The sequence below is a fragment of the Lotus japonicus genome, chromosome 4 (genome assembly GCF_012489685.1).
Source record: "Lotus japonicus ecotype B-129 chromosome 4, LjGifu_v1.2".
NCBI classification, from domain to species: Eukaryota; Viridiplantae; Streptophyta; class Magnoliopsida; order Fabales; family Fabaceae; genus Lotus; species Lotus japonicus.
In genome coordinates, this window is record NC_080044.1 from 17,059,626 (window position 1) to 17,075,931 (window position 16,306).

The 16,306-nt window shown below is 38.5% G+C and overlaps 2 protein-coding genes across 3 annotated transcripts; both read left to right on the top strand.

Annotated features, from left to right (window-relative positions):
* Positions 1-333: 333 nt before the first annotated feature.
* On the top strand, positions 334-5,061 carry LOC130714273 (uncharacterized). Its single transcript, XM_057564178.1, has 4 exons — positions 334-1,072; positions 3,486-3,575; positions 3,686-3,753; positions 4,774-5,061. The coding sequence occupies exons 1-4, from the start codon at positions 419-421 to the stop codon at positions 4,913-4,915; spliced, it is 954 nt and encodes a 317-aa protein (XP_057420161.1). The 5' UTR covers positions 334-418; the 3' UTR covers positions 4,916-5,061.
* A 3,181-nt stretch (positions 5,062-8,242) lies between these two features.
* Positions 8,243-15,933, top strand: LOC130715102 (uncharacterized). 2 transcript variants are annotated; one of them, XM_057565145.1, is made up of 4 exons: positions 8,243-9,122; positions 14,740-14,827; positions 14,929-14,995; positions 15,788-15,933. In XM_057565145.1, exons 1-4 carry the CDS (start codon positions 8,445-8,447, stop codon positions 15,927-15,929), a joined length of 975 nt encoding a protein of 324 aa, XP_057421128.1. In that variant the 5' UTR covers positions 8,243-8,444; the 3' UTR covers positions 15,930-15,933. The 2 variants fall into 2 exon arrangements, with proteins under 2 accessions (XP_057421128.1, XP_057421127.1); XM_057565144.1 differs by having other exon boundaries at positions 14,740-14,822; positions 14,924-14,995.
* Positions 15,934-16,306: the final 373 nt, after the last annotated feature.

A 16,306-nucleotide genomic window follows, 5' to 3' on the forward strand; every position in this document is an offset into this window, starting at 1 on the left:
CCAGATTTTGTTTCCATGATTTTTCTGCATTTAAGGGTCCTTTGCAGTTTTCCTTATCAATTCCATAATTTTGTTTAAAATTATGGAAATCTCTACGCGCAGCGTCGACGAAGGAGGGGTGTTGCTGAACACATAAGTACCCCGATTTTTTATATCTAAATAAACACTTTCTTCTATTGTTATTTTTAGCCGGTTTTGACTAATCAGAAAGAGAAATTGGTAAGCGACAAGTAGCTGCATGCAGTTGCGGCAGTGTGTTTGAAATTGGTACTCATAAATACCTTCCCTCTTATAACAAGAAACAACAACCCATCACCAAACCCCACTAATCAAATATATCCTATCCTCATATAAATAAAACCCCTTCGTTGTAAACTTCATTGCTAAGCTCAACCAACCTAAAGAGAGCAATCTCATCATGGTGAACCTTGTTGCAGCACAGAGGCCATTGATGCATGGGCTAATGAAGATGGCAGGAATCAGGCCATACACGGTGGAGATAGACTCAGGGACAGTGATGAGTTTTTGGGTGCCTTCAGAAACCATCTCAAAGCCCAAGAAAAAAGATGAAAAGCCTGAAATCGTAGCAAAGCCCACAAAGCCCACCGTGGTCCTGGTCCACGGTTTCGCAGCCGAGGGCATAGTGACATGGCAGTTTCAAGTGGGCGCGTTAACCAAGAAGTACGCGGTTTATGTTCCGGACCTTCTCTTCTTTGGTGGTTCCACCACTGACAAGGAGGACAGGTCACCGGGGTTTCAAGCGGAGTGTTTGGCAGTGGCACTGAGGAAGCTTGGGGTGGAGAAGTGTGTTGTGGTTGGGTTTAGCTATGGTGGGATGGTGGCGTTTAAGATGGCAGAGATGTACCCTGAGCTGGTTCAGGCCATGGTTATTTCTGGGTCCATTTTGGCTATGACTGATTCTATTAGTGAGAGCTCGCTACAAGAGCTTGGGTTCTCTTCTTCGAAGGAGTTATTGTTGCCTGATTCTGTGAAAGGTCTTAAGGCTCTTTTATCTGTTGCTGCTCATAAGAAACTTTGGTTCCCGAATCGGTTGCATAAAGACTTTCTTGAGGTATGTATGTATGCCCTTTGTTTTGTTGTCTTCATTTTGCACCGATTTTTTTTTTATAGACAACAAGAATTATATTAAATGGAAGTATAAGGGGTACTTCAACTCAATACAAAAATGAAGAAGAAGAGACAAAAAAAGAGCAAACTAAACTAAGAACTAGCAAGTTCAAAAAAACAAAGGTCCAAAAAAGACGCAACTCATTTTGCACCCATTTTTTTTTTTAGAATCAAACAAAAATATATATATTAATAGAAATTAAAGGGGAGGGTAAAACCACCCAGTACAACACGCGGTCTATTATGATATATGAAGTGTGAACACGTTTCATATTAAAAGAAAATAAGAGTGTGTACTAGTTTAAAATGTAAGAATCAATATACGTTATATTTTAGGGTTTTTTTTGGAAGAAAAATGTACTAATATTCAATACATTTTAATATGCTCTTTACATTTATGTGGATAGCCATGTAGTAATAATGTAATATCTATCTTACGTACACTAATTAATATATCATCCTTGCTGCGGTACCTTAAGCTAGATTAAGACGTGATACCTAAAATGATCTAGTTCAATAATAAAGACTTTGTGTATTGATTAAAATTTTGATTTTGTTCTATCATATATAGTAATACAATGTTCCATTCTTAGGAACGTGAGATATACGAGTTGTGTTTTCTGAGCTTTATTCATTCATCAACCATGATAATTTTACGCGCATCTCCATTATCATCATTCGTTTCCACCACTCGTCCATTTTCATTAAAAAATGAATGTCATGAGATAAAGTTAATTGACAAGTGAAGTAAAATATAAAAATGTAGTATTTACCTTGAATAACATGATAATAATATATTAAATTACTTAGTGCGGATACCACACCCAAAAAAGATTCAGGGTACCATAGAATTTACCTTAATGTATATAGGCAGTTGTTGCTCACCACATGGAGCATTTATTAAAGAATATAAAAATAGTAATTACTTGTAAAAAAAATTATTTCATGTTGTCATTATTTTAAGCTCAAGTAAACAAATAAATTAAATATCATATTAATTAATTTAATTACCAATGATGATGGTGAGATTGCTCTTATATGCCTACGAATGGTTATTTCAAGAGTGTACCCTCCACTCATATAAAATCTTGAATTCAAATCCAATGAATAAAAAATATCTTCACTGAAAGAGCAATAAGTTTTTATTTACACTTTAAATCACACTTCACAAAAAGAAAGAAAAAAGAGATATAATAAATGATGTGATAGGAGTAAAAATGAGATATGGGAAAAATTGTTTATAAAATAGAGAGAAAATGAGGTGTAAATAAATAAAAACCAAATTTAATAAAGAGTCATTCACATTTAAAACACACTCACACTAAAAGAGATAAAAGAAGAGAAGAAAAAAATAAATAATATGATAAATGTTGTGATTAAAAAATGACCACATATTACTTAGAAGAGTTGGTGAAACAATTATGTGTAACAATTTTTTTTTTTAATATTCGAGAATGTTTTGAGGTTACATGACTGAAGAACACGTTGCATATATGCCATTACATTAGTGAGTACTGAGTAGGTAGGTCTTACACTAAAGCACAACTTTCTAGCCGGGATGAGTTAATTGCAATTTTTCATTGATATCCTTTTCATTTTCGATTGTTATATCTTTTCTCTGACAATGACTGAAAAACATAGTTTATGTTTTTCATGGAATAAGTTTTTCTATTGTTGAGTAATCGAATATAATAACAAATGGTGCTTGCTGTGGTACCTTAATCCAGATTAAGGCGTGGTACCCTAAAATGATATAGAGCAATAAAAATCATACAATTCAAACTTAGAGGAAGAGGATGGCGGAAGATTTAAAGGTTTAATATGGGTGGAGCATGAAGGAAGAAGATCCTAACATGAAAGGAATTTAGATGATCTATCTGAATTGCGAGTTGAATTAAAAACTGTAATTTTCATATTGTGTATTATATAACATAAACAAACTTAAAAAGTCTATGTTATTAATTCATTAAGTCGATTATTAACCTTTTTAAAATTGCAATAGTAAATTTTTTCGCCTTTTTTCAATAAAATTATAACTTAAAATATCACATGGGGTACCACACCCAAAAAAATTTCTGGTTACCACAGAATTTACCGTAACAAATTATATGTACATCCTCCTTACGTATTAATTTACCACAAAGAAATAGAGAAAGAAGAAAGGGAGGAATGTGGTAGCTCAACTAAATTGACCTAATAATATAGGATAAGGGTTGAAGATAAGGATTTTAATGGTCAACAACAAATCTATTGGCTCGATGAAATAATGACTCTAATAATATATAAAACTAAGTTTCGATTCAAAAGTAAGTTTTATAGTAATTTTGCGAATTATGGGTTTCCTTGAGAAATTGCAGGTAATGTTCACGAATAGGAAGGAGCGAGGTGAGTTATTGGAGGGCTTGGTAATAAGCAACAAAGACGTCAACATCCCAAATTTTCCGCAGGTAAACAATTTACCCCTCTCTGGATTTTGAACTCATGTTATCCATTCTAATTGACCTTCATGCTTTCATTATATAATATAGTTACTCATTAATGTCCCTTTAATTTGCAGAGGATACATCTTCTCTGGGGTGAGACTGATCAAATTTTCAAGGTGGAGCTTGCCCAAAATATGAAAGAGTATGTCTAGACTATCTAAAATAAATTAAGTGTACATATCAAACTAACATATACTCCCTCCCTCCATTCCTATTTATCTGTCCACTTTGAGAAAAATAATTTATTCATATTTAACTGTCCATTTAGCGTTTCAAGAGAGTATTAAATGATGTTTTGACAACTAATACCTTTATCAGAACAATAAATGAAGAAAGATAAAATGCAATCTAAAGGGTAAAAATGAAAAACAAATAGTACTACTTTTATGAAAACCAACAAAATTAATTGCACTCCTTAATATGTGTGTTTCTTCTCTTCCCGGACAGTTAAGAGCATCTCCAATGCTAGTTCTTAATTCTTAGTTCTTAGCATTATTCATGTGGGTCCGTACTGCCACATGTGCTTAAGCAACTCTTTGCAGATTTCGCTCCAACCATGAATTCTTAGTTCTTAGTTCTTATCATTATTTATCCGGTCCTACAATACCATTATTTTCATTTTTTTATTTCCATATAATTTTGATTTAAATTTAAATGCTAATTTAATACTTAAATTAAATGAATGAGAGAGAAAAAATTAACTTTTTATGCTAAGAACTCAAAAGTAAAACATCTTATATAAGAACCTAGTTCTTATTTTTAAGAACTTTGAACTCCACGTCATCCCCTCCAATGGTTAAAAACTCAGTTCTTAGTTCTTAACTCAAAAATAAGAACTAAGAACCTTGTATTGAAGATGCTCTTAAATAGGAACGGAGGGAGTATAATTGATTCATTGTTGGGATTGGTTAATTTTTGCATTCTACAAAAAGTTGGTGAACTAACCGTTCATTAATATACACTTACACCTAGGGGTGTCATTAAATTGAATTGACATGATGAACAAGATAATTCAAATCAATATGATGGGTTAGTAATGATTTAGATGGTTGGTTCACTTTTTTCCCAATCTAAATTAAACCAATTGGGGTTAGTCGATTAACAATTTTTTTAATCAGCTTGATCTATTGTAACATATGCATGATCTAATTAATGACTGCAGGGAACTAGGAGATGCTGCATCATTTCAAGGCATAAAGAAAGCTGGTCACCTAGTTCACTTGGAGAGACCATGTGTCTACAATAGATATCTCAAGCAGTTTATTGCTTCCTTCTTGGCGTCAATTAATGAAGACAAAATATAATCCAATTAAGTTTTCAACCTTGTTATGCGCTGCTCAGGTTATTGGTTTTTACTTTTTAGCCTAAAATGGAGATGATGTAAAAGATATCATGTCTCTCATATTCATTGTATTTTCTAAACAGTAATAAACTACTTTTCATTAGATAATTTTTGCCACAGCTGGAGTCACGACATAACAAAAATATAAGAATGCCAAAGGAGTCGGCATTAATATTTCTTTCAGAAAAAAGAAACAAATTAGTCTTTGAAACCAAAAATCTAGATTCATGAGTTTATTATGTGTACAGAAAGTACTAACACCATGCATTCTTTGTTTACAAATACGTGACCCCTGATTAATTATACAAAATATGTAAGCTTTCTAAATATTTGGTTTATCCCTGTTCACCTCGGGCTCTAGAGTTCTTTTCTTGTATGCTTGGTGGAGGTGCTAAGTTGTATCTTGGCTGGAGATGGTGGTGGTGTTGACACACTCTGAGACTCAAGTTATTGAGAGAGCAAAAAGAGATTCCATGTGTTTGATTAAGAAGAATACATAAATGCGAAGAATGAATAATATGTCATGTAAATGAATAAGATGACATGTATTTATAGGCTATGCGTGTATATATGTTTAATGTCTCTGCAAGTGTGTGAGAAATCTATTAATTAAGTAAAGCTTTCAAGCGCATGGTTGGCTTTGATGTCATCGTACTTATGGATTATCCTCGACCCTTTGGTGGGTCGGTCAGACACTTTGTCACTCATGCTGGGGTGGTCTGTTCCTGGACCAGGTTGTTCTGGATGTCCGCATGACGTCTGCTTAAAAACATAACCTAGACCCAATCGTGCTGCTTGTACGGCTTTTAGTGTTGACCTAAACAACCCTAAAAGAAAATACTTTTGATTTTTTATTATATAATTTTTATATGTTTTAATTTAACTAACTAAAAAGAAATTATTCACAGTTCTAACTTGACGGTTGTTTGTTGTTGTTATTCCCTCCTACGTATTTCTAGTGCAATGGAGAACTCAAAACCACACAGTTCTAATAAAAAAGACATTATATATAATTGTGTATTTATTTTATTATATTATATTCTTAACAGTTTTTTTATCTTAAATAATTTGAAATAAAAATTTGATTTATGAGAGGGACCCTTAAGAAGGTGTTTTAAACGGCTTCTACGCTAGAAGATCCAAAATACCATAGCCGGCCCAAAGGACTTCCTCTTAAGTAAGTTTCATAAGGAAAAATTGGATGACTTACTAAAGAAATATCTCGTCCCAGCCGGTGTGCGAGCGGCCACCTAAAGTCCGAGATACAACGAGAAAAAGCAAGGTGACTTGATGCCCAATTATATGCTCTCGGAAGCTCCTTCATAAGAACTACTTTTGAACTTATAAAGACAACAATGATGTATCTCAAGTCTATAAATATAGGTGTGGTCGATCATATCTCATTGCTCGTTGTTGCGGTTAAAAACAACACACGCAAAAGAGCAAGTGCACCATATCGCTCAAATAATATAGAATTTTGAAGTCACGGTTTTTGAATCCAAGGGAGTAGGAAAACAAAATAAACTAGGGGTGATTTCATAGTTCAGGCAACCAGGGATTGAAGATTATTGTGTGTGAATCATGCAAGCAAGCAAAACAAATAGCAAGATTGAGAAAATCATAATAAGAAAGCCTCGAGATTGAAAATCGGTTGGATCATATCTCTTCGGTGTTATATATATATATATATATATATATATATATATATGTTATCTAATTATCTTTTTGTTAGATAAATCGTGAGGTTATACCAAAACTATTTATCTAAGGACTCTGCCTAAAACAACCAGGGTCAGCCCTGGGCCTGTGCAAGCAGGCCCACAACCCAAAGCCTCTAAAAAGAAGGGGCAAAAAAAAATCACATTAAACTTTCCCCAAAAAATAATTTGGTTATAATGATTAATGTTCAATATGTTATTAATGACTTTAAGTGGTCTAGTGGTTAGTAACTGTTTATGTTACTTTTATGTATTGCTTGAATTCGAACGCGCGACCCCTAGCCATGTTGCAAGAGGCCAGTTGCCAAACAAACCAACATAATGACTTTGATTAAATTTCGAACATTAAATATATAAAGGTATCTGAAAGTTGTTTCTCTAAGAGATATTTCTCTTTATCAGGGGTCCATTTTTATTATTTACACAGGGCCTCCAAAATGTCGGGACCGGCCCTGAAAACAACAATCATGAGACGCAATTGCTTAGATAAGGATTAAATACAGAAGTTATCTATGGGATATTTCACAATCATAGGCTAGTTGAAAGCATACACGAACTATTCCTAATACCTCTGCCAGGACGATCCGCCGAAACTTATTTCCTATACCCATCCTCTTACTATTCCATAGGCTAGCTAATTCCCTTGCTAGGAGTAAACATATTGATGTGCATGATAATTACTTTGTATTGAATTAAGCCCATTAAGAAAAAACACAATTATATGAACTAAATTGAAATAACATATACAAAAAAAACGGGTTCAAATCATATATTACATTGCAACTTGAGATAGGGGATTTATCCTACTTTCCCATTGTATTTCCCTTTTTCCTCTTACATACATTTTGCAAATACACAGCACATGATTTCTTTGTCATTTCTGGTTTGGCATCACACATGTGGATAAGCTTGCTGCTGGCTTTGTGAAGATTAATTTAATCTATGAGAAAGGCTTTACTTGTATTATTTAGGTGTTCAGAAATATTTGTGAGTTGTAGTGTTTTCAGCACTAACAGCTCGTGTTTCTGTGCGTAGTGCTCTGTTTCAGCTCCCTCTTCGTTGGTCGTTTTTAGTTTTGCTTCGTGTGTTCTGTTTTATAGTGGCTTTCTTTTGTACATGATGAGTTGGAGTACCCCTAGTAGGCTAGTACTCCTTATTAAGACATTTTACTTACCAAAAAAAACTCATCGATGCATAGAAAGAATTCACTCAATCTGGTCGTATAAAAACAAGCATCAAATTTGTCTATCAATCAACTCATAATCAAACAAAGAAATAATGTGTAGGATAGGACAGACCTTAACCCTATCAGATCAATCGTCATTCTCATCCGGACAACACTCAAAAACTCACAGCTCCACATAGTGGCGCCTCCTCCGCTGAAACCAACCTCTGTCACAAATCTTCATAAATTCTTCTAATTAATAAGGTTGTTCACACATCACAAATGCCTGTCTCACACAACCGCTATCATTTCCTAAGTAAAAGCTTCTTCTATTTTCTCGCCTTTTTTCTGCCAAACAAAAAGAGAAATTGTCTAGCGACGAGTTGCTGCAGCTGTGTGCAGCATGCAGTTACGGCAATATGTTTGAAATTGGTAGTCATAAATACCTTTCCTCTCTCTATAACAAAAGACAATAACCCAGCATCAAACCCCACTAATGACCATGTTATCATATCTTCATATATTATTAAAAAAAAAAATCATATCTTCATATAAATAAAACCCCTTCTATGTAAACTTCATCGCTCAATCTCAAATATTAAGATACCATGGTGAACCTGGTGGCAGCACAGAGACCATTGATTCATGGCCTAATGAAAATGGCGGGGATCAGGCCGTACATGGTGGAGATAGAACCAGGGACAGTGATGAGTTTCTGGGTACCCTCAGAGACCATCTCAAAGCCCAAAAAGAAACACGAAAAGCCCAAACTCATAGCCAAGCCCAACAAGCCCATTGTGGTGATGGTCCACGGTTTCGCCGCCGAGGGAATCGTGACGTGGCAGTTTCAAGTCGGTGCGTTAACCAAGAAGTACGTCGGTGCGTTAACCAAGAAGTACGCGGTTTATATTCCGGATCTTCTCTTCTTCGGGGGGTCCACCACCGACAAGGAAGACAGGTCGCCGAGGTTCCAAGCGGAGTGTTTTGCGGCGGCATTGACGAAGCTCGGGGTGGAGAAGTGCGTGGTGGTCGGGTTCAGCTACGGTGGGACGGTGGCGTTTGAGATGGCGGAAATGTACCCTGAGCTGGTTCAAGCCATGGTTATTTTTGGCTCCATTTTGACTATGCCTGATCCCATTAGCACTGGCTCAGTCACACAACTTGGGTTCTCTTCTTCCAAGGAGTTGTTGTTGCCTGTGTCCGTGAAGGGTCTTATGGCCCTCTTGTCTGTTACTACTCATAGGAAGCTTTGGTTTCCGAATCGTTTATACAAAGACTTTCTTGAGGTATGTGTGTCTTTTGTTAACTTTTTGTCTTGTTTTCACACCCTATAGTGGAAAATTGTGAGAAATTGATTTGGTGCCTTTCTCATTGATTTGTGAATAATATATATACATGAGTTGTAACGTATGGTCAACTAACTAATTATGACACAACGTAATTACAGGAGAATAATCAGAAATTATTACAACGAATATTCTATTCTATCACACCCCCGCAGTCGAAGCGGGAGAGGCACAGACGGTTAGACTGGTCCGAAAATCATCGAAAAGAACACGGGGAAGACCTTTGGTGAAGATATCTGCAATCTGGTATCGGGAAGGAACATGAAGAACTCGTACCTGACCACTTGCTACCTTTTCCCGAACAAAATGAATATCCATCTCGATATGTTTTGTACGCTGATGCTGCACAGGGTTACCAGAGAGATAGACGGCAATAACATTGTCACAATACACCAAAGTGGCCCGTGGAAGCGGAAAGTGAAGCTCTAGGAGAAGATTACGAAGCCAACAAGATTCAGAAACAACGTTAGCTACACCCCGGTACTCAGCCTCAACATTGGAACGGGAGAGAGTAGGCTGCCGTTTAGAAGACCAGGAGATGAGGTTGTCACCAAGGAAGACACAATAGCCAGACGTGGAACGGCGAGTGTCAGGACATCCACCCCAATCAGCATCAGTGTAAGAAATGAGCTTCCGAATGGGAGATGGGGTCAAAGACAAGCCAAAATAAATAGTACCCTGAACATAACGCAGGATGCGTTTGAGAGCAAGCATGTGATCCGTGCAAGGAGCATGCATGTGAAGGCAAACCTGCTGAACATCATAAGAGATATCAGGGCGAGTAAAAGTGAGATACTGTAAGGCACCTGCAAGACTCCGATATAGAGTGGGATCCTCATAAGGAGTGCCGGAGGAGGTGCTGAGCTTCTGTTTGGTGTCAACAGGAGTGGCAGACGGTTTGCAGGACGCCATGCCAGCACGCTCAATAATCTCGGATGCATAAGTACTCTGACTTAGAAAGAGGCCATGAGGATGGCGATGAACGGCAATGCCCAGAAAATAGCTCAGAGGGCCTAGATCCTTCATCGCAAATTCAGAGGCCAAGAGAGACATGATCTGACGTCGAAGATCCTGAGTGGAAGTGATGAGGATGATGTCATCAACATAAAGTAGGATGTATGCCATGTCAGAACCCTGTCTGTAGATGAAGAGAGAGTGATCTGAAGTGCTATGGCGAAAACCAATGGTGGCTACATAATCAGCAAAACGTTGGTACCACGCCTTGGGAGCTTGCTTGAGGCCATAAAGGGACTTTTTCAAGCGACAGACATGATCAGGATGATGTGGGTCACGAAAACCGAGGGGCTGATGCATGTAGACAGTCTCATGAAGATCACCATGCAAAAAGGCATTCTGGACGTCGAGTTGGTGAATTGGACAAGACTTGGAGAGAGCTATGGTGAGAACAGTGCGAATTGTAGCAGGCTTCACCACGAGACTAAAAGTCTCATCACAATCAACACCTGCAACCTGTGACCTGCCATCACCTACAAGACGAGCTTTGTAACGCTCAAAAGAGCCATCAGATTTTTTCTTATGCCGAAAAATCCACATACAACGAATAATATTAGCATCACAAGGTCGAGGGACAAAATCCCACGTCTTATTTCTAATAAGAGCATCAAATTCAGATTGCATTGCAGATTGCCAATTTGGGTCAGACAAAGCAAGTTTGGGGTTCTTTGGTAGTGGAGATATAGCAGGAGCAGATATAGAGGCCGAGAGGGTGAATAGCTTTCGGGGTTTAGCAATACCTGTCATGCTACGAGTGGTGACGGTCCTAGCAGGGGGATTAGGTGGTTGCGGTGGTGTCGGTGCGGAGGCCGGGGGCTGGGGGCTAGTTGGTATAGAAGCAATGGGTGGTTGTTGGCTGATGGAAGAGGTTGGTTGGTCGGCAATGTTGGTGGCCGAGGTGGCTGGCTCATCTGCAACAGGCTGATGTAACTGATTCTTCCACTGATGAACTATATAAGGATGTAAGTCATCATTTAAAAAATCATAAGAATGAGAGGGAGGTGGGTGTAGTTTGGCAAAAGGAAATTGAGTCTCATCAAAGATAACATGCCGCGAAATTATTATTTTTCTGTTCGACAAATCAAAACATTTGTAACCTCTATGATTGGACGGATAACCCAAAAAGACACAAGGAGTGGAGCGAGATTGTAGCTTGTGTATAGTAGCAGAAGGAAACAAAGGATAACACAGACAACCAAATATCCGAAGGTGTGCATAGGAAGGAGTACGATGATATAACAATTGTGTGGGAGACTGATTCTTGAGTGTTTTATGAGGAAGTATGTTCAAAAGATAAGTCGCCATTTCAAGTGCATGAGGCCAAAAGGAGTCAGGAACAGAAGAATGAGCAAGGAGAGTGCGAATCATATTGTTAATGGTTCGTATTTTCCGCTCCTCTTTCCCATTTTGAGATGAGGTATGGGGGCAAGAGAAGCGAAAAACAAGGCCATGATCATTGCAGTAGTTGTGAAAAAGCTCATTATTATATTCACCTCCATTATCACATTGAAAACATTTGACAGGTTGCCTATACTGGGTTTTAATAAGAGTAACAAGAGAGGTAAACATGTCAAACACTTGTGATTTGCGAGAAATGGGGAAAGTCCACAAGAAATCTGTGAAATCATCAAAAAAAAAAGAACATAATACTTATGACCAGTAGAACTCAAAACAGGAGATGTCCATAAATCACTGTGGACAATATCAAAAGGCATCAATGTAGTAGTTCTGGAATCATAAAATGGCAACTTAACATGCTTGCCAAAAACACAAGAATCACAAATGACAGACGAATCAAAAGGTTCACTACAAATGAACTTATTTGTGCGAAGGGAATTCAAAACAGAGGCTCCAGGATGTCCAAGTCGACGATGCCAGAGACTGGAGGTGAGACCGACAAAATTGGTGGGAGCAGTGACTGGATAGAGATCGCCGAAACTATCACATCTAAGAAGAGGATCCCCGTCTGAAAATCAGAGATAGAGAAACCAAACGGGTCAAATGAGACAGAGACATTATTCTCAGTAGTGAGTTGTCGTACAGAAATTATATTTTTAATAATTTGCGGGGCATGCAAAACACGGTTTAGGTGAAGAGGTTGGTGAGAGGTGGGTATGGTTGTGGTGCCGGTACCGTGAATGGGAATCCCATGTCCACTGCCAACAATAACAGTCTGATTTGAATTACGCAAATTAGAGTAAGACGAGAGATTACCTTGCGACGTCGTGGTGTGAGATGTCGCTCCAGTATCCATATACCACTGATTGTTCGGAGGGTGGAGAGACATGGTGTGCAAGGCAGCCTCTATGTCGGTAGGAGCTGGAGAGGATGTGGTAGCTGCATACGCCTGGGGGCGCTGACCGAGGATGCATGGTTGCTTCGGAGGAGTGTTGGGGCGCTGCCACGGAGCGGTGGGATATGGGCACGGAGGCATAGCCCAGGGCGGTGTGGAATAACCCCACTGTTGCCAGGCAGGATACGGTTGCTGCTGCCAAGGAGAAGGCCACGGTGGAGGGGCATTGGGAGCACTTGGGGGACCAGGAGGTCGATAACCACCACGGTGACCGCGTCCTCCGCTACGACCCTGATTTCCACGGGAACGAGAGCGGTTGGTGGAGCGACGGTTGCTATGCTGTGAGGAATCATCATAATGACTTGGCTGGGACGTGTGCATGGCAGCATGAGAGCTATGACTCACCATCTTTGCCATACCAGATTCTTCCAATGTGAGCATGGAGCGAGCCTGGTTGAAAGTAGGAAGAGGATTGCTCTGCCGGATCAGGGTAGCAACACCACGATAAGCATCAGAAAGACCAGAGATCAGCTGAAGAACGAGACGATGATTGTTGACAGGAGCGCCAACATTCTTCAGCTGGTCAGAGAGCGTCTTGAGATGCTGGCAATAGGCAGAGACATTGGGAAAGTTGTCCATGCGAGTAGTAGAAAACTCTTGCTCAAGAGTGATTGCACGAGCATTCTGATTGTCCTGGAAAATGTCTCTCAAATCATTCCAGGCTCCCATAGCAGTTGAACCGGGTACAAGGATGGTGTTCAAAAGGTCAAAGGAAATAGTGGAGTAAATCCATTGAAGAACCTTTTTGTCAAGAGTGTTCCATAATTCCTTCTCATCATCGGTGACCGGAGTCGGTGGTGGCTTCCATGTGGGAGGTTCAATATGATGAAGAACCTTGTGGGAGTCGGCATGAATGCGGAACAATTCTGCCCAAGTACCATACTGATCTGTCTCCATCTTAAGAACGATAGGAATGTGATTCTTGATGTTGGATACAGTGAAGGCGAAGTGAAACGCTTGTTTGGCACCGGAGGCGGTTTTGGCCTTGGAGACGTTGTTGCCGTTATCGCTGTTCTCGGAGTCTGACATGGTTCCGAAGGAGAGTGGAACGACAGTGGAGAACGTGGGCTGAAGAAGCGGCGGTGACCGGTGTGCGGAGAGCAGAAGGCTACGTGACTGGAAGAGAGAAGGGCGCGCGGTGCAGGGCACGGGTCGCGCGGTCTGAGGAGCACGACGGCGTTGTTGGAGGCGCGCGGGTCTGAGGAGCACGGCGGCGTTACTGGAGGAGCACGGCGGCGTTTGCACGAGGGAGAAAGACCTGGCACGGGTCTGGGTCGTGGGTTTCTGGGTCGCGTGAGGCAGAGAGACCGGGGCGCGGGTCTGGTGCGCTTGACAGGGACGCACGGCGCAGCGCGGCGTTTGGGCGCGGCGAGGGGCTGGTGGCGCGGCGGAGCGGCGACGCAGGAAGAAGATGGGCTGGCGGCTGGTCAAAACAGAGGGAGACCAGTCAAACCAGAGAAGAACAGGCGCAGGAGAGAGGAAAAAAAAGAATTAGGGTAATTTTGGATCAAAATTGAACTGCTGATACCATGTGAGAAATTGATTTGGTGCCTTTCTCATTGATTTGTGAAAAATATATATACATGAGTTGTAACGTATGGTCAACTAACTAATTATGACACAACGTAATTACAGGAGAATAATCAGAAATTATTACAACGAATATTCTATTCTATCAAAAATGAGGGCATTGTGTAAGAATAATGTTAGTATGAAAATCTCATTTCCACCTCTACTTTAGGTAAATGAGAAGAGAGAGAAATGAATGATATGATTCGTGATGTGATAGGAAATGCAGAAAGAGATAGAAACAAAATATGTAGAAATAAGATGAGAGAAAAAGTAAAGTATGTATGTATCATTACTCCATTGTGTGTAAACACTAAATAGTATCTAACAAATACAGTGTAAGCAACCCAAAAGGAAAGGTTGCAGAGTATTCTCTAACAAACATGGTGTAACTAGAACCTCTTGTACAGGTAAGTTTCAATGTAACTTTTATAGTAATTTCTAGTAAAAAACCGGCGGAGGTAGTAAAAACTAAATAAGTTTCAATGTAACTTTTATAGTACAAGAGGATCTAGTTCCTCCGCCAGTTCCTCCAGGTAAGTTCTACTAAAAACTAAATAAGTTTTATGTAACTTTTATAGTAATTTTGCGAATTATGGCTTTCCTTGAGGAGTTTTGCAGGTAATGTTCACCCATAGGAAGGAGCGAGGTGAGTTATTGGAGATGGTAAGCAACAAAGATATCAACAATATCCCAAAATTTCCACAGGGAATAATCTACCCCACTCTGGATTCTGAATTCATGTTATCCATTAACCTTCATGCTTTCACTATATATAATATATAGTTACTTACATTGTCCCTTTTCAGAGGATACATCTTCTCTGGGGTGAGAATGATCAAATTTTTAAGCGGGAGCTTGCCAAAAACATGAAAGAGTAAGGCTCTAGACTTATAGATTGATAGATATCAAGACCACCAATAGATTGTAAAATATGAAAGAGTAAGTTTTTATTTTCACACTAGTTATTTTGCACAAAAAAATTAGTGTGAAAATAAAAACTTCAAATAAATTAATAATTATTTTCACATGTTAACTTAATTATGACAAAAATAAACCCAACTACATTTTTTTCTTGACCAAAGTATTCTCATAGCTAGGTATTGTGAGACTGATCTTTCACCCCACGATCAATGCACTAGGGGGCTGACCAATGGATTTTTTCTATTTACAAGAGTTGAGAATGAACCTCCAACCACTTGCTTAAGGGACAAATTAAAGTGCTGAATTAGTTTGAATTATCTAAAACAATTTGAAAAAATTAAATCAAAGCATATGAGAAAAAGGAGTAGTATCAATACTTTATTTCTAGCACTCTCTCTAGCATTATCTTATTGATTGGTTAGAATTCATGTCTCATTATATTGAAAGTAAGACTTATATTTTTAATGGATCCTATCTAAATTTCATCCAATCAATGAGAGAATGTTAAAAAGGGGTGTTATAAAGAGAGTATTATTATCATTTTTCATCCTACTAATAATGATGGTTTGGATTTTACTTTGTAAAACCAATATGTGAATACCACTACTTTCAAGTTACACCTAGTATCATACACACACATAAGTGATGGATCTCCAGACACATTAATATAATCGATTCCCTCTACTTTTTTCTTTCACCTTTTTTTGATTGTAGTTGTGTATCATAACATACGTGATAATGACAGGCAACTAGGAGATGGCGCAACGTTTCAAGGCATAAAGAAAGCTGGTCACCTTGTTCACCTGGAGAGACCATGTGTCTACAATAGATGTCTTAAGCGGTTTATTGCTTCCTTCTTCGCGTCAAATTGTGAAGCCAAAATATAATCCACTAAAGTTATGCGCTTAGGTTATTGGTCTTTAGCCTAAAATGGAGATGATGTAAAGTTCATGTCTCTCATATTATTCATATTGTATTTTCTAAACAACTATGGACTACTTTTCATATATAAGATAATTTTGGGGATGCAAATATTGTTTCCTTTCTTTTTCTTAATTTCATTTTCACCCTAATAAACGGATACTTATTTATTACTTTAGCTTTTATCTTTGAATTTCTTTTATTTGCTTGTTGCCAAAGCTCTTTTCCTAACATGTTTATGCGATTAGTATGTCAATTTTGTACATCCTTTGGTTACAAAACTCCTCCTCACCTCCTTTCACCTTCATAAACCATTTGCAAGCTTTTTCCTTGATCATGATCT